At 46.1% G+C, this 23,862-nt stretch overlaps 2 protein-coding genes across 2 annotated transcripts in view; both read right to left on the reverse strand.

Annotated features, from left to right (window-relative positions):
• Positions 1 to 1,785: 1,785 nt before the first annotated feature.
• Positions 1,786 to 22,420, reverse strand: LOC146855307 (endogenous retrovirus group 3 member 1 Env polyprotein-like). The gene is made up of 6 exons (XM_085651112.1): positions 21,138 to 22,420; positions 21,006 to 21,043; positions 5,158 to 5,400; positions 4,989 to 5,065; positions 4,668 to 4,705; positions 1,786 to 1,906 (listed from the first exon to the last, which is right to left on the reverse strand). The coding sequence occupies exons 1-6, from the start codon at positions 22,418 to 22,420 to the stop codon at positions 1,786 to 1,788; spliced, it is 1,800 nt and encodes a 599-aa protein (XP_085507238.1).
• A 241-nt stretch (positions 22,421 to 22,661) lies between these two features.
• The window catches only part of LOC146855308 (uncharacterized), a 41,196-nt gene continuing 39,995 nt past the window's right edge, over positions 22,662 to 23,862 (reverse strand). Inside the window, exon 2 of the mRNA XM_085651113.1 lies at positions 22,662 to 23,126. Within this exon, the coding sequence (XP_085507239.1) occupies positions 22,662 to 23,126 (465 nt within the window). The remainder of the gene's footprint in view (positions 23,127 to 23,862) is intronic.

The raw sequence follows: 23,862 nt of genomic DNA on the forward strand, positions 1-23,862 counted from the left end.
AGTTGTGTAGAGCTCTGTGAGTCATGACGAGGCCTTGAATTTGATTCTGGCCTCCACCGGGAGCCAGTGGAGTGCTTTGAAATGCTTCCTGGCTGACTCCCGGATTGGGGCCTTGCACAGTAGCCTTGCTGCTGTGTTTCTGGACCACCTGAAGTCTGTTAATCACGTATTTAGGAGCCCCTTGGAAAAGTGAATTTCCATAGTTCAGGCGTGACGTCACCATGAAATGACTACTGTCTTTCTATGCTGTATGGGAATACGCTCCAGAATTTTGCGGAGCGTTCTAAGTAGTCCGAAACAGGAGCTTGCAAGTTTCTTGGCTTGGGTCACCATTGATAGATCCTTTTTGAGCCAGAAACCCAGATGTTTAATAGATTCCTTCGGAGTGGGTGGGCTACCTAGGCAGTTGGGCCAGCTGACTGAAGGCCTGGGGACTGCATTATTCCCGAGGACCATTAGCTCCGTTTTATCCCCATTCAACTTTAAACAGCTGTTTGTCATCCATTCCATCACTCTTTCCATACAGGGAGCTAGACTATCGGAGTCCCTGTTGGTTCTGGGGCCTAAGGAAATTACCAACAGGGCATCATCATCGTAGGATGTCAGCAAAACATTGAACTCTTTGGCTATCCGTGATAGTGGCTCCATATAGACATTAAACAGTGTGGCACTCAGCGAGGAGCACGAGGCACCCAGCAGGTAAGAGGCATCATGCTGAAGAGGACATTTAGTTCCATAACTTGGAAAGTTCTCCCTTCCAGAAATGAAGCCAGCCACTGTAGAGTGTTACCTTGGACACAGATGGCCATCAGTCTATTTCGCAAAATGTGGTGGTCCACCGTGTTGAACGCTGTGCTCAAGTCCAGAAGTAGTAGAACTGTTGAACTTTCCTGGTCCAGAGACATTTTGAGTTCCTCTACCACTGTTAATAGTGCTGATTCTGTGCTGTGTGCGAAATCCCATATGCGGAGGGTAGAGGCATTGGTTAATTTCCAAGAACTGTGTCAGCACTCTGTTTACATATTTTCCCACCAGCTTCCCGACAAATGGCAGCATTAAGATGAGTCAGTAGTTCCCTAATAGCGCTGGTTCTAATTTTTTTTTTAAATCAGAGGTCTGATTATGGCATGCTTTCATGCCCCTGGTACTATGCCCGACTCAAGAAAGAGGTTCATGATCTTAACTAGTGTTGGAAGGAGGGTATTTGTGACTTTTTTCAGAATGTGCAGCAGGGCAGGGTCTAGTGGCGAGCCTGACCTCCCCGTATCCATCAATAGTTTCACATCCTCCGTGTGGACTGGGGGGATGCTGGTAATGGTTTGTTGGGGCGGTCTGCACCTGATCACCTTCCTGCCTTGGGGTTATATCTCTCCCGGTCATGAAAGCGCTGTAGATGTCCATGACTTTTGTGAGGAAGTAGGTGACCAGGTCATTGCATTTCTCTTCCGAGGCCTCTGTCGGATGAGTATCTTGTGCTGTGGAGGTTAAGGCCTTGACCACTGCGAAGAGTTTCTTTGAGGTATTCTGTGCCTGGCTTATTTTTTTCTCAAACATTTTACCTGTGCTTCTTTAATGCTATTGTGATACAATCTAATGACCACCTTATATTTGGCTTGGAGTTGTGGATCGTAGGTTTTCCTCCAATCCCTTTCAATTTTTTTGCAGTGTTTCTTTAAGGAGAGTAGTTGGGAGTTAAACCATGATATCATTTTGGGTCTGGATTTTGACTTAAGAGAGGTTTTAGGGGCTATTTTGTCCAGTGATTGAGTAATCCGAATTTTCCAGCTAGAATAAGCTTCTGCAACTGTTTCCTGTGTCTAGGTGTTCAGTGTGGCCATGGCTGCTAGGACATTCCTTCAAGCCTATGTATTCAACTTGGCCCAGCTTCTTTTCTTTGTATCTACCACTGGAGGGGGCATGAAGGGGGGAAAGAAATCAGAGACATAAGTACTTCACCAAGACATGTTAGGTAGACAGCACTACCATATCAATTAGTCATCCCAGGTATAAGTGAGTATCAAGTCTCTAAAAATGGTTGTCCAGAAACATACGTGGGTGTACCTCATAGGATACAAAATAAACCAGTGTATATAATTGAGGGGGTTATCACTCAATGGTATCTTGTTCAGTGGATTGGAGGTAAGAGCGAAAGTGTAGCCAAATATCCTTAGGACATGAGTTGAGGGGCTGAAAGCAGACATAGTCTCTGCCCATTTTCTCATAGAGGCTCATGTTCCAGAGCCAGTCCGAGGGAGTGGGTTGTGCTATTTTCCAGAGACCAGGTGGGGGATGGAGCGAGGTGTTTTCTGAGTGTAACCTAGAAGCGCGATTAGAGGGTCGAATAAAGGCTCAGCGTCCGTCATGGCAGAGATATGTTCAAACACTGCTAGCTAATGTGTACGCACTACCAGGCACATCCAGGTGAGGTGTGCAAAGTCTGCTCCCGTAGCCTGACACTTCAAGCAGGTATCGGATCTAGTGTGATCAAATGTGGCAATATCAAGTGGCGATAGGTAGTAACTGTGTAGGAATTTAAAATACAATTGTTTATGTGATGGCCGATAGATATACGCTGAGTTTGTTTACAACAGTATGTCCACTTGTTGTCTGTGATCATTATCCCCAGTTCCATTGTCCAGATCGCCCGCACATGTGCAGTGGTGTCAGGTTTCAGAACAATACATGCTCAGTACAGTCTAGATGTCATACGGTCTTCCTCTGCATCCTCAATTTCCAGTGTTAAACAAGAGAAATCCTCGGAGGGAGTTGGTAGGAGGGTATAAGCAATCTCAACGTGTTCCGGAGTCACAGGAAAATTATAAGGGCCATGTACGGTATGTCCCCAGCCCACAAGCCCTCCACCAGAGGTGTGATATGCCCATCCTAGTATAGATCTCCCATGGTGCGAAGATTATGCCATTGTAGCGTGTATTGCACTAGCTTCTCCCGAGTGAGCAGGAGCCATGGTCTGTAGTGTATCGGGAAGGCGCTAGAATAGAGGAGGCCGCCACCAAGCTTGCGCCACAATCAACGCCAAGCCCTGCATGTGGTGGACACATCTGGATATCTATAGTGTTGAGTGGTATGCCCTTAGGTAGCATCTGGGAGAGAAGGAACACATCCAACAGACCACTTTCCGGACGCATGCATGGGATACAGGCATCTGTGTGATACCAGCAATGTGTGGAATGACACTGGGCTGCTAGATAGCAGAAGCACAGATCAGTAACCCCAAAACCTCCGCACTCATAGGGAAGCATGTCCCAACGGACGTGGGGGTGCGCTCCTGCCCAAACTAGTTGAATGAGGACTACGCAAATGTATGGAAAAAGGATTGTGGCAAGCAAATGGGGATTTTGGAGAAAAGGTACAGGAAGCAGGATAATACCACCATCTTGAGGATGACTACACACCCAGATATAGATAGGGGCAGCCTGATCCAACGATCCACCAGTGCTTTGAGATCAGCCATCGCAGGGCCATAGTTACATTGTAGGACGTAGTCCTATACTCTGTGGGGATGGATACCAAGGTATTTTGTACCATCCACAGCCCACTTAAGGGGAAACTTTGCAAATGGCGGGTGGGTTATATCTGCCAATAGTAAAAGTTCAGATGTAGCCCAGTTCATGCAGAGGACAGAGAGATTGCTAAATTATCTGATCTCCTGCATAAGTGAGGGGAGATTGAGGTGAGGATTCCTGTTAAGCAGCATCCTGCATAGAAGGATATTAGGTGTCAGGATTCACGGGAGGATTCCTTCTCATGACCCTGTAGTGGCCATTATGTCTGCCCCTTCCACACAACGTTGTGATTTTGAACCTCGTTGCGCCTTGAGTTGGCGAGTCTGCTGGCGATGGTGGACATCTAAGATGGCCGCCGGCATAACTGCAGTTCAACAGTCTAGTTTTCTTTCCACAACAGGAGAAGCTCAGGTGAAGCGTACGCGAACGTTCTATGGCGCACTTCACCGAGAGCTTTCCCGGTTACAGACCTGTATATCATCGCGTTGTGGAGAAGTTAGTCAGGAGTCGTTCTGGGGCGTCGGTTCATCGGCGTCGGGTTCCCGAAGAAATACAGGAAACACAAGGTCAGTGAATTTAGTTAGAGCATGCCCAGAGCAGAGTAGAGAGGGCAGTGCACAAGTCAGAGGATTAGCGTCTCATTTCCGAGACGCATTCTACGACCAGTAAACTTAAACAGAGCTTAGTGAAGGGACGAAGAAGCTTTCCTTATTTAGGCATTAGTAAACTCGGGGTTTCTGAGGTACTCCGCGATTGTTTGAGGCACAACCCCTGTATTCAGTTGTTACAGAAGTGCGTGTGGGCTGTTATCACACGACGTAGTTGTTTTCCCAGCAGTTGAAACGCATAAAGAATTTAGCAGTTATAGAAGTTGGTGTGAGCTTATATCACACAAACCTGCATTCAACTCCAAGGATTGCTGGAGGTTATTGAAAATACGACTAGATTCGGTGCCACTATTAAGAACCACTTTCTTTTAAACTAGTTCTGAGTCAGTTCTGAGTTGTTATTCATACCAGTTCCTAGAGTGAGCTACCAAAGGAAGAGAACATTCGAAGATAGCCGGGACTCTTCTCAAGTAAGTCAGAGGAAGTTTAAGAAATTAGACCAAGAGTTAAAACCCCTTAGAGAACGAACACTTACCTTGTTCTTTTTCTTGTTAAGAAGAATCCTGACATCACCTGTAAATAAAAAAAAGAAACATTGAATAAAGAACTTCTCATCAAAGAATATCCAAATCAACATAAGAGAAGTTAGAAGAGAGGCAAGCCCACAGAAGGTTACTGGTAAGACAAGTAATTACATTTATACATATTGTAGTTTTATAATGAAGTAAAAATATGATAGAAACGTATTTATCCACAGTCTAAAAAGAAGGTAGAAGAAGACAAGACAGAGAATTAACTGAAGATCTAGGGGCAGTCTCTTCTCTATCCCATTCCCCTTTCCCCCCTTGGTACTTACCTGTGGAGAATTAACGTAAAGCCTAACAGGAACGTACTGAGAGGAGATTTGGGAACAGGCTTTGTTCTGCTCCTGTGCTGTCACAAAAATTACATAGTCTTGACATTAGGAGAGGTCCATGGGTAAGCTGTAGTCCACAATGCAGATGGCGTTCCTGCATTGTACGTACCATAGGGTCCATTGCAATTATAAATAGATGGGGAGATACCAGGGCAGTCCTGTTGGGTGCCGGGTAAGATCCGGAAAGCCTCAGATAGGCCACTGTTCACCTGTAGTCGGGCCACAAGGTTAGTATATGAAAGCATGATCAGTGCAAGGAATATGGGGGGAATGCCAATTTCTCCCAAAATTGCCCTGAGGAAAGGCCACTCAAGAGAGTCAAAGGCATTTTCTGCAAACAACAGGGCTACAGCTGAAAGAATGGAGGGGGAAATCTTATTAAGCACAGCAAAGATGGTTTGAAGATTTAATGAGGTGGATCGATGTAGAACAAAGCCAGATTTGGCTGAGGAGATGATCTGCTCCATCAACAGTGCCAACCTGGTGGCAAGCACCTTAGACATAATTTTATTGTCTAAGTTTCGCAGTGACAGGGGGCGGTATGAAACACAGTTTCTGGGGTCTTTGCCAGGCTTTAACAAAAGAGTCACGACTGCTTTGGGAAGCATGCGGGCAGTACACCAGTTGCCATTGACTCATTATACAGTGCCAAGAGGTGCGGGTGAACCTCTGCTTAAAGGCTTCATAGAAAGTCCCAGTTAAACCATCAAGGCAAGGCACCTTGGCTCCATCCAGTGTGTCAATGGCCTGCATCACCTCCTCCAGCGTTAACGGTTTGTTCAGGAATAGTCACTGGCCATCTGTAAGCCACACCATTGCAATGTCTACAAGATACGAAGATATGGCATTGGAAGTATGAGAAGCATGAGAGGCATATAGCGTCTGAGAATAGGTCCAGAATTCCGCCCGATGTGATCCCCATCTGTAATAGTCTCTCCGCCACCTGTACAGAGATTCACCACATAGTTACGTGACCTATTTGGGCATAATAGGTGTGCAAGAGTGCGACCTGGTCACACCCCCTTCCCACAATGAGAGGCCTGAGTGTGTTTACCCTTGTATGCAATTTCCCTGACCGTGAGGTCTCGAAGCTCAGGCAAGAGTTCCGATCATTAATGCAACCAGGCATCCCCATCGGCCATCTCCCTGAGCTCCAAATCTCGCAGTCCATCCTCAACCTGCTGCAAGTTGAAATACACACCCCCTGGATGTACACATTGTAGGCCTCCCACAGGGTGGCCTGCATGGAGGCAGTTAAAGTGTTCAGTGTGAAGTACTAAATGATAGAGCTGTGCAATTTGCCACAAAACACCTGCTCCTTGAGCGCATCATCATAGAATTTCCAGCTGCGTTCAAGGCTGAAGCCATACGGAATCTGAAGTTTCTAAAGGACAGGATTATGGTCCGAAATTGTCCTGGGAGGACAGCAATCCCGGATATCCATGAGTGGGCAGTGGCTGAGAGGAACCAGTAGTTGAACTGCCGAGAGGGACCAGTAGTCCAGCTGTGACCAAACAAAGTGTGGTGCAGAACAGAATGTGAAGCCGGGGGTGGAGCGATGGTGACTCTGCCATGCATAGTGCAGTTCATATGTGTCGGTGATGTGACAAAATATTTTCTTAGCGTGGGGTTTATCAGACAGTTGCACGTTCAAGGAATCAGGTCACAAGCAGTGTTGCATGTTAAGATCACTAGGAGAAAGAACAAAGATGTGTGTACAGATTATGGACGAATATAATAGGACTAAATTATGCTATTCCGTGGCACTAATTGAGCCATGAGTCTTATGATTTTGTCACCTACGAGCACCAAACACACAGTGATGGTGGAATCTACTATGGTCATGATACTCTTTTGAAAATAGCCCCCACACACAATTGATGATATGGGCTGTGCAACTAATCTGGTAGCCAACTTACAATATGGGACATCTCTTGCTTCCTAACGATCTTTACCTAGGAAGTGAGGAGCCTCCTTGATCTGGCACATGACACAGAACTCCATATCCCATAATACCCTGCCGGTACTTATTCAATACTGGATTCCAATTCATGACTTGACATGAGCTTACTTGCCCAGACACCAAACTAAGTCATGACGTTTGTAACATCCAATAGTCCATTGCACACGATCATCACATAAACTGCAGGGATATGCACGGTAGTATCAGAGAGTGCGAAACACTCCAGCACCCACTCTTCTCTAACCCTTCAACAGTTAGATGGTCCGTATACTCGATCATGGACGAGAGCAGCCGGATAGAATTATACATGTAGTCATGCGAGTATTGTCACATGACCGGAAATCGAGCTCAATCGGCCAAGTCCCTAGGAGAAATAATGAGCACTCCTCACAGAGCAAAGTACCAGACAGGAAGAGCTGTTAGGTCATTCAGGTTTGCTGCAGGTGGGGACCCTTGATGCCAACTGGCTACCGACCGACCGAGACGAAGACCGAAACGTAGCTGTCACGAGTAACGGATAACTACTCTATAGGGCATATTCACAAATAAACAACTCCGATTTATCTCCACCTTAACACAACAAAAGTGGAGATAGATTTAACACCCCATTCACAAGCAGGTGTAAACTGCAGACAACACCAGTCTTCCCGCGATAACTGCCCCAAAATCTAACACCACGGCAGACACCACCAACTAACTCTAATGAGATGTAGAGTAGTCGTTCCCGTGCAAAAACACACAAAAAAACAACACAACCACTTTCACAGCGAACTGACAGAACTGCAAAGTGAACCAAAAACAGGCGATAAGCCACGGTGGCTGCAGGTATTTAAAACCTGCCTCAAGCAGGTGTAAAGACGGACGCCTACCTGCAGTAGGCAACGGAGCCCCGTACACCGCCATCCCCGAAGAACAAACAATTCCATGGAGCTACTCATCATGCAGCTCGGAGCCACAACAGGGCCACACCTCCCACCGCCACCACCCCCAGGACCGCCACCACCCCCAGGACCTGGATCTACCCCCCTGGACCACCACAGAGGCAGCATAGAGTAAGACAGCGGACCTACCGAAAACGCACCACTCTCACAGTCCTAATGCCCGTGAAAGTCATTGCCCACTACAGGCTCAAAAGGACAACCATTCTCCGCATCATGACCCACATCGCCCACAGGCTGACGGTTCCAAAACAGCGGAGAACCAACATCCCACCACAGACAAAGCTGCTGGCTGTGCTGCACCTGTTGGCCTCTGGGACATTCCAACCAACAACTGTCAGAGTCGGAGGAGTCTCACAGTCAACCCTCTCAAAGTTCATCACACCTGTGCTGGATGCCATCCTTAGCTTCATACCTCAATACCTTCACATCCCCAACACTGCACAGGAACAGCTGGAGACAAAGCAAGGCTTCTACTCCAAAGCCAGATTCCCGGCCGTGTTGGGGGCAATTGACTGCAAACATGTTCCACTTGTGCCCCCTGCGGATACTGCACACCACTACCACAACAGAAAGTACATGCATTCCATCAATGTGCAGGCAATAGTGGACCACGGGGACTCTTCACCAATGTCGTCGCCAACTACCCAGGCAGTGTGCATGATTCTTTCATCTCCCATCATCAACCAGCACTTCCAGGATGGCACATATGGAACGGGACTGCTCATTGGTAAGTACCAAATCAACTACTACACATCCCACAGCCACCAACACAAAAAGCACATCTGTGGGGATGCACATGTGACCAAGCCACATTCGACAAGTTAAACTACCCGACCACCTACCAGATACGACTACACCACTCCATGGTCATCCTGGGCTACCCCTGCACCCAATACAGACAATTCATGGCACCACAGCCACACAACGGCTGGACGTGTGGAGATGCGGAATGCAGCCATGACACATGTGAGGCAATGCTCTGCCCTCATGACCCTGCCCCAAACTCCCGCAGGTCAGCATCTCGTGGTGGTGGGCCCGTGTCAGCAGCTATGCATCTGGGGCCACTGGCCCTGTGCGACTCGAGTCATCCCCCTTGTGGTTCTGACATTGCATGTCTGAGTGCCTGATCTCTGTTGGTGTAGTTTCCAGCACCAGCTACTCCCTGGGGGCTGGCTTACACTCACCCCACACACAGCCAGCACAGGCGTCATTGAATTGGTGAGCCTGCCATCACATCCTGCCAAACCAAGTATTGACTCTTTTCTCCCTGCACTGTCACAGGTGATCAAGGATATGCACTCTGCCCTTGGATGATGACACCCCTCCAGGACCCAAACACACCCGCCCAGAGGCAGTACAATGCGGCCCACATATGCACCAGGGGCATCGTTGAACGCTCATTTGGCGTGTTGAAGTCACGTTTCAGGTGCCTGGACTGCACAGGTGGGAAGCTCCTGTAAAGCCCGGACGTCGTTTGCAAGATGATTGTTGCATGTTGCGTGTTGCACAACATCTGTGTTCGCACCAGGGCCCCATGGATCCAAGTTCCAGAGGTACTGGACGATGATGATGGTGATGGTGCTGGGGCCCACATCCCACTGCAGCTGCAGCAGGAATGGCCCGTAGGAACTACATCATTGACACCTACTTCTCATGAGCACGTCACAGTGTGTCCGTCCGTGGCAATCATGGGACAGTAGTAGATGTCCAATTGCACTGCATTTGTGAATAAAACATATTTGCAGGTTACAGGTTGGAATTGTGCATTGTCATGTTACATATCCCTGGGGTTACAGATGTGATTTGCCTGGTTGTGCACATTTGCCGATCCAGTCGTGTCCTGTGTTCAGTTGTGGAGGGGTTGCTATTTGTACCGGGATGTTGCCATGTCGAGGTGCACTTCTACTTATGTGCGTATGCTGCACGGTGGGAGTGTTGCTCCTGCGGCTCTGATTTGTCTGCCACTGGTCTCTTTCATGCATTGTGCCTGTCGGTTCTGTTCTTCCACGTTGCTTGGATGTTGTGGTGTGCATGTTGTCCTCTGCAGTTGGCCAGGGAGCATCCGTGGTACTCCACTGTTGCTGTATTTTGTTCAGTGGCATTTTCCGTATGCTGTTCTTGTGCTTGTTCCTGAATTGTGCGTGAGTATTGCTGCCCTCGCGCTGCTTATCCCTGCTTTCCACATCGTGGAAGGGCACATCGCAGGTTTTCTGGTGTTGTGTTTTGTGTTTGTACCTCCGTCGGAGTGGTTGCATTGCGGACATTGTCCACATTTTCGGCAGACTATCGCATGGTACCGCCGTGAATTCCACATTGACACAGAGTTATTTTCCCGCGATAGGCTGCGATATTGAAAGTTGCGTAACGCTACTCTTGCTGTAGTTATCACACGTTCTTGTGAATATACCCCTAAGTTTTCTAAATGATGCTCTCTCTCCCTCTCTTTGCTAAAAACCTGCATTCCAGAGTTTGACGACAGGGCCTACCCCAACCGCCCCCTGATAAGTATAATTTATTTACAGCTGGAGTAAGCACATAAATGTTTGTGTCAATGTTCTCATGTGTGTCTTTTTGTAATATTGCATGCCACTGCCACATGGCCTCCAATGATTGTGATCTCTCTCTGTCTTTGTTTATTTAGTAGTTACCCTGAATACCATTATGATAAAAACTTGATTTATTTTATGGCATCCTCTGGTGCTTACGTATGAGTTTAGTTCGAAATTCGAACACACACACAAATAACATATAGAGCTAAATTTGAAATTCTTAGGGCCCGATTCACAGAACTAACTTAAGACAAAATCCTAAACTTACTACCATTTTCGTATTCACAGAAGGCACTTACTCATTTTGGTATTCACAGAAGACACTTACTCACTTCGGTATTCACAGAAGTTAGGAGTCCTAACTTTAGGACTCCTAAATGCCTTCTGTGAATACCGAAATGAGTAAGTGCCTTCTGTGAATACCAAAATGAGTAAGTGCCTTCTGTGAATACCAAAATGGTAGTAAGTTTAGGATTTTGTCTTAAGTTAGTTCTGTGAATCGGGCCCCAAGCCTGTAGAGAATATTTTCAACAGGGCGCAACACATGACAAAATATAGAAGTTGTTTCATGATTTAAGAGTTATGAGCAACCTAAAACATAATCCCATTACATGTTCATTTGGTGCTTTCCTTCCACAGGTAATTCCTTTAGATGAGCTTTAGCTGATTACGCATCTACCTGTATAATTTGCAGGGTTGTGTCACTGGGAGACCTGTTTTTCTCTAGCATCACTCCGAAAAATGCCCAGGACCTATACAGACCACTAGAGTAGGACAGAAACATGTTTGTGCTTTTAAATTAGTGTCATAGGACCACAACATCCTGTTTTCCTCTTCCCATAGTTTTTAATTATTCCCACTCACCCACTAATAAAGGGAAACCTTGAAATCAGCGAGGGATTTTTATTATATGTAAACCCCTCTAAAAAATCAAGACTTCTACAAAGAGATCCCGAGAACACAGTCGAGCCAACTTGACCTTTAGGAGTTCAGGTGACACCGATGATGAAGCATGCCACTACTAGAGTGGGTGAGGTTTATATGTAAAAAAGAGGCCTTCTCCTCTTCCCAAGTCTAAGTGCAGCGGAGTATAGATTTCTTTCTCTCCTTAATCATTGTTATTTATGAGGGAGGATACTATTTGAGTTAAGATGTTAAGATCACCACCTACTATTAGGTGTTCTACCGCAAGACCATCGAAGCGAGAGCATACATCTCAGAAAAAGTCGGGGTCATCTATGTTTGGGGCATATATGTTTACTGACAGGACACTTTTGTCCACAAGCATGCTGTGTAGGAGCAGATACCGGCCCTCCGGCTGCAGACAGCAGGAGTGGCAATGAAATGGCACAGTTCTATATATTAAGATATATGTGCCACATGAATATGACCTGTAACAGGAGAAATAGCGGTGTGTACCCCAGTTCTCAGCAAAGACATGTTCAACTCATGGAGGAAGATATATTTCCTGGAGAAAGGAAAGCTTGATGGAGTGCTTATTGAGATAGGACAGGACCTGCTTCCCTTTTCACCGACTATTTTTTTAAATTTTTTTTTTATTGTCCTCATTCTGCAATAGATTGTGTAAGGAGTTGTCAGGGACCCTGACATTTCTGGTTCCGACCCTTCACTGCCCCGTGTTCTCATATCTGTATTGGGAAGTTTCTCACTGTTTTTAGTAAGGGTCCCTTTATTTCCATTACCAACAGAGATTTTCCGAGAGGGGGGGAGCTAGCTATCCTGGATACTCAAACAAGCATCCTGCTTGTTTATTATTGCTATCTCATAGTCATTGGACTTTACACATTCATAATTTCAAGTGGGTGTAATTATGATTACTGATTGGACTGATTAAACTGTTCCCAAGTTTCCCAGAAATTATATTTTTTACTAGGTCTCCCACTCCTATCCAACCTGTTTATCCTGTGGATAGATGCCAGCCATTCCCAATGTGTAGGTGGTAAGGGACTTATCCACTTAACACAGATTTCTCTTCTGGCTAATAAAATTAACAGAAAGAGAAGGTTTTCTTGTTTCTTATTTAACTTGTGAATGCCTTCTATTTGACCCACCCCAAATATAACAAGGTCAATACTTACTTCGAATGATCGTTCTAGTAGATTCTATAGTACCTTACCCACTTCATGTCGGAACTTTTCGAACTGGGGGCACTGCCGAAACATATGCAAGCCGTCTGCTTTCTCCTTTCCACATTTAGGGCAGTTTTTTGTTTTTGGCCCGCTGAATTTGGATAGCCTCTTCGGGGACCAGTAGGCTCTATGTGTGGTAAATAAATGGTTTCTCCTTAAAGTAGCAGATTTTACAATGGACCATCCTTTTTCCATAGATACTCGCCATGTTTTTTGTACACCCAGCGTCGGCAGATCTTTCCCCCAGGTCGCGTCTGGAATTTGGAAGTCTTCCTCACCGGCTGATATGAGGGCCCAGTACCACAGTGAGTTTTTTTTTTTAAAGTTCCGCTTTCCTGCATTTCCTTCTCCAATGTTTTTTTTCCTTTTTTACAGTCTACAAGAGTCTTTGCCCAACTTCAAAGTTGATAAAATGTAAATTTTGATAAAGTACCAATCGTATTTACAAGTTGGTCCCAATCGATAATGTTGTTATCTATTATCAATTGACCCCATTTGAGTATTCCTGCTGACCATAGAGGGATTGCATTTGCAAGTCTATCCTTGAGACATTCAGGAGTCCCAGGTGAGTCCCATATAGGAGCATATTCACTGTGATATGGTATCTTCAGTGTACATTTTATGTGGTACCATAATTTTGCTGCTGACATAAGGACCTTCAGTTTAACCTTTTTAAAATACTTTGGATGTCCAAATTTGTATAAAAATGTCCTTCTGCACCAATCATAGCTTGCAAATAGGCGGGATACTGCTCATAATTATTTAAAAGTACCCTCATGTATTTGAACTGGAAAGCTCTGTAGTATTCTAATATATCTGGACTTGCTATCCCACCTTGTTCTTTTTTCCTCCTTAACTTTTTCCAAGCTATTCGTGTCCCTTTTGATGACCATATAAAGCTGTTTAGTTCCCCTTGTAGTTTCTTCATTGACTCCCTCTTAAACTGTAATGGAATTGAACTAAAAATGTAGGTGCACCTAGGTAAAATTGACATTTTTATTATGTTTGATCTTCCCATGAAAGTCAGAGGAAGACCCCCCCATACTTTAAGTAGTTTTCTAATCTCCACAAAAATCTTATCAAAATTTATCTGGGCTATTTTATCTATATCTTTAACCAGTTCCAGACCCAGATATCTTATCTTCTCCTTTACAAGTTGATTATTACTATGGGTATTCCATTCCATGATTTCCGTTTTTGACTGATTAATCAGATATCCAGAGACTCTCCCATATTGCTCCAGGGTTTTTTCTATAATTTTAAAAGACCCTACAAATTATTCGTAAAGATCATTAGGTCATCCGCATAAAGAGCGACTTTTTTCTCCCACCCTTGATAGCAAAAAGGGGATATTTCTGGGTTGTTTCTGAGATTTTGCGCTAGAGGTTCAATGTATAAATTAAAAAGCATTGGAGACAAGGGACACCCCTGTCTCGTACCTCTCTTGATCTTTATCTTGTCTGGGAGTTTCCCATTAATTAAGATTTGGCCCTTGGATCTCTATATAATCTCTTAACCATTTCTTGAAAGTTTTCCTCCAGTTTGTATTTTTCCAGGACGCTATTCAGGAATGACATGTTTACCCTATCAAACGCTTTGGCTGCATCGAAGGTAATAATAGATAGGGGGCATCTTTTCTTGTATGGCTATGTCTATTGTTCCTATTACCTTGTGGGTCAGTTCCTGGATCTGTCTCCCTTTCACGAAACCCTTTTGATTTATGGTAATTAGGGATCCCACAACTTTACCAAGCCTCTTTGCCATAATCTGCGTAAATATCTTGTAGTCGCAATTTAGGAGGGATATAGACCTGTATGAATCGCATTTCCCCGGATTCTTTCCAGGCTTTAGGAGGATGTTGATTACTGCGTCATTCCAAGAATCGGGAAAGTCTCCTTTATCAAAAAAAATATTGTTTATCAATTCTGTTAGGGGGGGACCAAAACATCTCTTAGTTTTGTGTATAATTTATTAGGTAGAGCATCCGGGCCAGTGGCTTTCCCTTTCTTTAAGCCTCTAACGACTTCATCTACTTATTTGTTTGTAATTTTGTCATTCAGGTCTTCTCTTTCATCTTGTGTTAGCAATGGGAGATCTAGTTTTTCTAGGTAGCTGTGAAGTTGTTCTTTTGTTGTAGTAATGTCTGCTGTGTATAACTCTTCAAAGAATTTCACAAATTCCTGCAATATCACAGTATCTTCAGAACTTATTTCTGCAGAATTCCCAGTCTGGATACCTGCTATCTTATTTCTTGTTTGATCAGTTTCTGTCTTCCAGGCCAGCATCTTACTACACCCCTCTCCATATTCATAGTGGGACAGTTTAATTGCCTCCCATTTTTCTCTCACTATATTCTCCAGGGTTTCTGCGAGGGCATCTTTCTTTGTTGTCCTTTCAGACTCTATTATTTTCCTCTCTGATGTTGAAGTTTCACGGACTATTAATGCAGCCTATGTTCTATGAAATGACCGGCGGGTCGACTGCTCTAGCCATGGTGAGCACTGATGGTATGAAAAAAAAGTGTGGGACTAAGACCTAGGCAACATGTGGCAATGTAAGCTCGGCGTGTGATAGCATGACATGCAACATCCATTAACATTCAATTAACATTCCAACTACAGCGAAAAACAACCCCACCAATCCCCCACCCCCCACATCAGATTAAGAAATATCCAGTGAATCCCAATTAAACAGGAGACAAAAAGAAATACCCAAATTGGGAGAATTGGTGATCACCATGAAGGCATAGCAACAACTCAGGCACCGCCATCCTATCAATAACAATTATGAAGGCTAGTGTGGCAGTCACCTTTATAAGGTACAACGACATTGGCTGAATGCAAAACTGTGAGGGTCAATGCTAAGCATGAGGGAACATAGCCATATCAGCGCTGGGTCTCCCAGTTTTGGGACAGATGTCTTCAAGTAGATTTGTCGCGGGAGGCCGATGGCGAATGCCCATGACCCCCCCTGCTCACCGCAGATAGGAGACAGTCAGCCAGGTGCAGGACATCCAAAACAGATATGTTTACACAAGGCCTCTGCATTTGCAGGGGTGTCTAAAATCTTGAAACGTCCATTGTATTCCACCTTCAAATGAGCTGAGTAGAGCATGGCATAGCTAACTCCCAGCTTGCGAAGAGAATCTTTTATGTCATTGTATTTTTGCCCAGCCTCTTGCACAGTTGGAGTGAAGTTCGGGAACATTGAGATGCTAGATCCCTGGTATTGCAAGGAGCCCTTCTCATGAGCCACTCAGAGTTCAGCATCTCTGTCTCTATAGTTTAGGAGACGGGCAATGAGAAATAGTGGTGGTGCGCCTACCGGCAGGCGTGGGCCTATGGAACGATGTGCCCGCTCCACCGCAAAGGTGGCTGAGAAGCTGGAGAGTTCAAAGAGGTTCATCAAGAGTTGATCCACGAAGACCTCGGGCTGGCCCATGTTGGTTGTCTGCGTAATACTGGAATTGTGGATGTTGTTTCTGCGGGACCCTGGCTCGAGGTCCTCATGTGCAGGACAGACATCTAGTTGGCTCATTTTTATATATTTTATGTAATTTCATTGATGACACTGGGTAATATACGGACACAGTGAATGCTGGTACAGTCTGTTCTGTAAAGTAACTTCAAACTTTATGCAAGCTTTTAAAGATAGCTTCTCAAAACCAAATTTATTTTCCTTTAACTACCCTTGGGGCAATGGTATTTAGACAGAAAATCCACCATGCTTCATTTTGCTCCAGTTTCTTTTGAATATTTTCTATTTTCAAGTAAGTTGTAGCAGTCTCACAAACCTTAAAGCGTAAAAGTTGCAACTTGTGGATAATTCTTCACCACACTTAAATTCCCACTTTAGCAACTAATGTCTGGTTTATGGGTGTTCTCAGGTTTAACATTTTATGTAGCATACATAGGGGAGTCCACATGGCATTTTAATACGTATACCACTTTCTCAGCATCAGATGTTGCAAACGTACTTTCTCAATGTCATTCATATGTTGCCAACGTTCTTCCTGTAACAGCATTTCCTGTGTGAAGAAGCAACAATTCAGGTCCATTAATTATAATTAGGCTTTCCTATTTTCAGTTCCTATTTTTGGTAAATTCTGGTGGGGGGTTTTCAGTGTTTTCAATACCTTAAAAGACACTGGTTATCAGTGGTTACACATTTTCGCACCATTAATAAACAATAGAAACCGTGTTTTTCCTGTGTTTATGGAACGTTTTGCTTTCAATATTGCTTGCTTTCTGCACTGCCAGTGTATGGTATATACAGAGTGTACATATAGGGGCCGATTCGGATCCTGGAAAAATTTCCCCCGTACAAATTGTATCCGGAGTTTTTTCCATACGAATCGTACAAGTAGCGTACAAACTGCCAAGTACGATTCGCATGGGAAAAACTCCATACGAATCACATCGGGAACATTTCCCCACACGTCCTCGGGTCGTAAAATGTGTTCGACACATCCCCGGACGATTTACCGTACGAATCGTAAAAATGAAGTCCGACCGCGCAAGTACGATCACTCCCGTCCTTTCGATTTTACAACTGTATGGAAAAAACACCGTACGGACCAAACTCCTATAGCAACCATGGAGACACGTGCCCGCATACGTGCTGAACACCCCACCCCAGACCCCATATGTACGCGCTGAACCCCCCCCATCCCCCGCATGTACGCGCCAAACGCACCCCCCCGGCCGCGGATGTACGTGCCGAACCCCCACCAGTGTATGTATGGAGCGTACCAACACCCCACCAGTGTTTGTACGGAACGTACCCCCACCCGTGTATGAATGGAGCGTACCAACTCCCCACCAGTGTATGTACGGACCGTACCCCCACCCGTGTATGCATGGAGCATACCAACACCCCACCAGTGTATGTACGGACCGTTCCCCCACCCGTGTATGTACGGACCGTACCCCCACCCATGTATGCATGGAGCGTACCAACTCCCCACTCGTGTATGTACGGACTGTACCCCCACCCGTGTATGAATGGAGCATACCAACACCCCACCAGTGTATGTACAGACCGTACCCTCACCCGTGCATGAATGGAGCGTACCAACACCCCACCAGTGTATGTACGGACCGTACCCCCACCCATGTATGAATGGAGCGTACCAACACCCCACCAGTGTATGTACGGACCGTACCCCCACCCGTGTATGTATGGACCGTACCTCCACCCGTGTATGCATGGAGCGTACCAACTCCCCACCCGTGTATGTACGGACCATACCCCCACCCGTGTATGAATGGAGCGTACCAACACCCCACCAGTGTATGTACGGACCGTACCCCCACCCGTGTATGTACGGACCGTACCCCCACCCATGTATGCATGGAGCGTACCAACTCCCCACCAGTGTATGTACGGACCATACCCCCACCCGTGTATGAATGGAGCGTACCAACACTCCACCAGTGTATGTACGGACCGTACACCCAGCCCCCCCTGTATGTAATGTGCAAAACACCACCACCGATGGACGTTGCGGATCAACACCCTGCCCGTGTCTGTACGCACCCTACCCCAGGCCCCCACACCAGCACCCTCACCCAACATCGCACATGTACGAGTCGTACTAAGCCATAGCAAAGGACAGCACTGTACAACAACATGGCCCATGTACGCACCGTACAGACGCAAAAAACACTCGTACTGAACCAGGACAAACCAAAAAAACACAAGGAGAGTCAATTCGATGCACACAACACCACAAAACATGTCCAACAAGCCCAAATACATCCCATACACTGACCTGCAACTGACAAACAGCTAAACAGAGGCCCAAACCACTACCACTCCTTATAACACACCCACCCAAAGTTCAAACACAGCCACACCCACAAATGCACCAATAAAAAGGCCCAGCACACACGAACCATGATCCTTTGCAACAGATCCACTACTGCCAGACCACAGAGACAACGCACTGCACCATACTACATACATCAATACACCTTACACTTGCACTCCTTCACACAACCACCATCACAAACACCCCCTCATCACATTCACACACACACACCTGCACAACCACACTCACACCCCCACAACCATCCACACCCACACCCACACCCCCACAACCATCCACACCCACACCCCACACCATGCCCACTAACAAGAATCCAAAGTTCACAAAGGAGGAGCTGGAGGTCCTTGTCGACGAAATCGTCAGAGTCGAGCCACAGCTCTTTGGAACATTGGTCCAGCATATCCGAAAAATCTGCCATGTGGGAGAGGATTGTAAATTCTGTGAATGCTGTTGGGGCCACCAGAAGGACCAGGCATGAGTGCCAAGCCAGGTGGTACGATCTGCGGAGGACGGTCCACCGCAAAATGACGGACGAGCACAACCAGGCCAAAATCACTGGAGGAGGGCCGGCCCGCAGACCGGTACACTACCATCCCTGGGAGGAGAAGGTGATGGCCACGCTGCCGCTGGTGGGAGTAGACGGAGTAGAAGGAGTCCGAGAGCCTGGTGAGTACACAAACAACTCACCTCACATGGGGGAACGCCATACACAACCAAAATACCAATCATGCACGCAACCCCCCCAAAGCCAGCGCCGTACACAACCAAACTCCAAAAACACACACATGCCACTAGCGCCTCCATGCCCCATGCACCAAGCAAGGCCAAGCCAAGTCACAGGCCACACAAAACACCAACACAAGACAGGATGTCCCCGATGCCGGGAGGGTGGGCCTCAAAACTAACATAGAGCAACTCTGAAGCACACAACAATGCCCTCAGCCCATATGGTTTAGGGCACAGCCATACAAACAGTGTGTCACCACACAGTACTGTTTTGCCTGCTAATGGTGGCCGCGTTGCAGGACGACATGGGTATGAAGGCACAATTTGCACATAACAGCAGCTAATGAAGATGCATCACTCTGAAAGAGTGTCAGCACAAACCGCCACAGCAGCAGCGCAGACTCAGACACTCCGCCCAATGGGTGCCCGCAGAGAAGAAACAAACCCACATGAACAAGCCAATGGCCTTTGAAAGACCTGCAAACTGTGTGTGCCCACGAAGCTGGGCTGAGGTGACAGAGGGTGACACACAGAGGGAGGGAGAGGGGGAGAGAGAGGGATGGAGACAGAGGTGGACACAGGGAGACAGACCGAGGGAGAGAGGAGGCTGACAGAGGGAGGGAGAAAGGGAGACAGAGGGAGACGGATAGTGGGAGGAGGGTGACTGAGGGAGGGAGAAAGGGAGACAGAGGGAGACGGACAGTGGGAGGAGGCTGACAGAGGGAGGGAGAAAGGGAGACAGAGGGAGACGGACAGTGGGAGGAGGCTGACAAAGGGAGGGAGAAAGGGAGACAGAGGGAGACGGACTGAAGTACTGGGTTTTTTCAGAACCCAGCGGTGCCAGGGGACACACCCAAAGACTTCGAGTTCTTCCTGTTTTAGACTACAGAAACAGAGTCTTCTAGGTGAAGTCAAAGATCGAATTTATTGGCTGCAGCCAGTAACAGATATCCTAGAAGTACAACACGGTGTATATTCTCAGGAGACTGCTCAAATTTATAAAGCCAGCCTTCCCCTTTTATACAAAATATTGTGCTTTAGGCAAACATTACTTATTTTACAGTTGACCATTCACATATTTTCACTACAAAGAAAAAGCAGAGTCATGATGACAAGCCCATTGTCCAGCCCTTAATCAATTACCCAGCAAGGCTCATTGCTTCCATCAGATATCGACAGACCTCCAATATAAACGGGCAACTCCTCCTCGTAAAGCAAGTCATAAAAGGGGGAAACAGGGACAGGTGTGTAGAAGATTAACCATGGTTTGTGTGATCAAAGGGTTTTACGATAGGTTGGGCCTTGATATTAATCTCGTTCGGCCACTGGGAAAGGAACTGGCCGAACAGGTTTGGCTTCAGGCAGTGGAGTCAGCTTGCCCAGGTCACCGAAGAGTCAACGAAGGTGTGCGTGTCCTTCAGACCCATGCTTGGCTTTAGTTCTGGGCCTATGTGAGGGCAATCACAAAATGGCTGTCGTTCTAAAATGGAACCCGAGGGATCAGAATGGAAACTATGATTTCAGGGTGATTTCTTCACCCGAACATGGCGAAAATGCTTGTGCATAGTATCCTAATCATTTGCGGTCTGCTGATACCAAAATCGTCATGATACGACGATGTTTATAACACGGGTCCAGAATTTAAAGTACCACAGACCCTCCTTTTGCCCTTACATAGGCAATTAACTTGTTAGTCTGAGTCTAGGTCTGAGTCCAGGTCTATATTCATAAAGTCGTTGAGATGTTGCTGTAGCATCATCCTATTACTTAGCTCGTCCCTTGATAGAGGTTTCCTTACACACGATGTAGCACAAGGCCACATATTGCTGGAGCACACTGTACACACAGACAGAACAGGAAAAGAATGGCTAAGATCATCCCAATGAATATCAGAATCTTCCATCCCCAGGCGGATATCAGTTCCCAGAACCACTCCATCAATGACCAATCTCCTTTATCCACGTGAATAGATTCAGAGATTTTATGCAATTTGGAAATGGCCTGGTAAACTGTCGGAGCGTTATCTGGAATGAAAACACAGCAACTTGATTGGATCACTGTACATACCCCACCTCGGTCTGCAAGTATGACGTCCAATGCGACCCTGTTCTGAAGAGTCATAAGGCGATCTGACTGGAGCTCAGCAGTCAAATTACTAAGGGCACCAGCGGTTTCAACTACCGTGGATTCAACCACCCTTGTCAATTGCCTTATGTTCCTGCTGTTAACCATAGGCCCCCAAAACGGCAGAGAACCCTTCATGAAATCTCCAAACTCTTGGCCTGCAGTGTCATCTTGACTGATGACACCTCTAACTATCCTTGTCTTATGGTAATCTGCCGCGGCCGTGTAGGTGGGAGGCAACAGGAACGAAACAAAACATGTGCCCGAGAAGTCAGGGGGCAACCATGTATAGGCTCTATTATGGCAGATGAAATAGGTACCCTTAGCTGCTAAGAACAAAGGGGAAGTCTGAGACGCAAAAACATATGTTTCAGTGCAGATACTTCTCCCTAACTGAGCTCTGGGATTCTTGCCATTACCTTGCAGACATAGGTGACCCTGATGGGGTACAATCCAAATCGGGGAGGATCCCCTTGCTCGCTGGTTCTCACTCAGAGCAGCTCCATATCCTGTTATGTTCCATCCAATATATGCTAGTGTCTCATCTCTCGGGATAGTCTCACAGGAAATGTCTTCCTTAATCATATCTACTATACCCTTAACTAGAGCACTAGTCTTAGCATTATCTTTCACAGAACGTCGGGGGTTGGCTTCATGTGCATATATGAATATCGTTCTATATGCCCACACAGAACCATTATGGCTGAAAGGCAGGACCAGATAAGGGATACCTTTATAAGTAGTATGAGGCATAAGACCACACACCCAACAGTTAGTTGTGTTAACTACTAATTGTTGTTGGTGTAGAAGCTGAATGAATGAATTATTGACAAATTCTAATCTTCTAGCAGATTCGTGTTCAGGCAGGGGGTGAAAAGAATGCGAGGAAACAGTAGAAGGAGGTATGGGCTGAGTAGTGGGTGCAAATGTCACTTGAAAAGAGAATAAACCATATCCTATTAAAAACGTCATTACACCAAGCAACATAAAAATACATAATATCAAAAATCGTTTCTTTGTCATCATTGTAGACATTCTGGCTTTAAAATCCATCTGTTTGGCAGGTCTCTCATTCTCGAAAAACTCCATCCTCTCTAATCACTGCTCGTGGTGGTAGGGTGTTCTATGATAAGGAATGCTTCTGTCAGTCCAGGGCAACTCCCTTAGACCAACCAGAACTGTCGACCCAACGTCTTCAGCTGCACTCCAAAGACTTGGGCAACCACGACCCTGCAGCTGAACCCGGATGGCGGTTCGAAAAAAACAAAAATAAGCAAGTTTCTCAGATGAGAGAGCTTCACTTTCAAAAATAGCAAAGAAAAAAGAATTTTTATTTGTCTATAGTTCTCGACCTCAAATTATAGCGACTCTTTCCAGATACTGTCTGGTCTTGGAACAAGAGTTCAGGCTCTGTAGTGTCTAATCGAATTGACGGTGGCACAGCTTCTTGCAGAATGTTGTCGCTTTCTTTCTCAGAAATTGTTCCTTTTACCCGTGCATTGCTAAAAGGCAGAAAACGAGGCACAATCTCAGTCTCGGAGTCAGCGATCCCCTCCTGGACCCACCGGTCGTAGGGCAAAGGCAAAGGGACCCTCTTGCAGTGTACGCCGTGGATCCAGTTCTTTTTCCCTTCCACTCGAACAGCTGATCTTGTTGAGAGAAGGACAAGATGGGGGCCGGTCCAGCGGGGCTGGTCATTGCTTGTCCGTTGGAAATTTTTGACCAGCACCCATGATCCAGGATCGATAAGATGTCCTGGAGCAGCTTCAGAGACCTGAGGCAGAGTATTGTGAACCTGTTGGTGTAAAACACGCAATTTAGCCGTCAATTCGTACAGATAATAAAGCAGTACAGGGTGTTCGATCTCACTGAATTTTGTCGGCCTTGGCACTCCCCATATGTTAGCCGGGCGGCTGAACACAATTTCATAGGGACTAAGTCCCACTCGCGAATGCACAGTCATTCTCGTTGATAGGAGTGCTAAAGGCAGGGCGTCAGGCCATTTAAGACCAGTACTCGCTTGAACTTTGGCCAGCTTCAATTTTAACGTGCCATTATAGCACTCTACTAGTCCAGCTGATTGGGGGTGATTTGCAGCATGAAATTTTTGCTGGATACCTAGCCCTTCACATACTTTCTTCATCACTCGACCCACAAATTCACTCCCATTATCACTCCAGACCATTCTCGGCATTCCAAACCTAGGGAAGAATTCTTTGGCAAGGGCTTTAGCTGTGGATAAGGCAGTGTTGTTTTTTGAGGGATATGCTTCTACCCATCTTGAAAAGGCACAAACAACAACAAGTACGTATTTCAAATTGTTGCATCTTTCCATGTGGATAAAATCTAGCTGCAAAACCTCGAACGGGTACGTTGGAGGCACGAAATGGCCAGCTGGAGTTGGGGTTCCCCTACCAGGGTTGTATTTCAGACACACCATGCAATTTTTGACCACATTCTCTGCACATTTAGGAATTCCAGCATTTTGCCATACTGGAGCCAACAACTTGCAAATCCCTTTCACACTGATA

This window comes from Triturus cristatus, chromosome 4_1 (assembly GCF_964204655.1).
Source record: "Triturus cristatus chromosome 4_1, aTriCri1.1, whole genome shotgun sequence".
Taxonomy (NCBI): Eukaryota; Metazoa; Chordata; class Amphibia; order Caudata; family Salamandridae; genus Triturus; species Triturus cristatus.

What these genes read in the sequence shown, in the direction of transcription:
- LOC146855307 (XM_085651112.1), bottom strand. Translation starts at nt 22,420, where the DNA reads ATGGAGTTTTTCGAGAATGAGAGACCTGCCAAACAGATGGATTTTAAA. An exon ending in GATTGGTCATTGATGGAGTG is followed by an intron (nt 21,044 to 21,137) that starts GTTCTGGGAACT and finishes CTGTGTGTACAG; the next exon opens with TGTGCTCCAGCAATATGTGG. An exon ending in TTTACGTTAATTCTCCACAG is followed by an intron (nt 4,706 to 4,988) that starts GTAAGTACCAAG and finishes TTTTATTTACAG; the next exon opens with GTGATGTCAGGATTCTTCTT.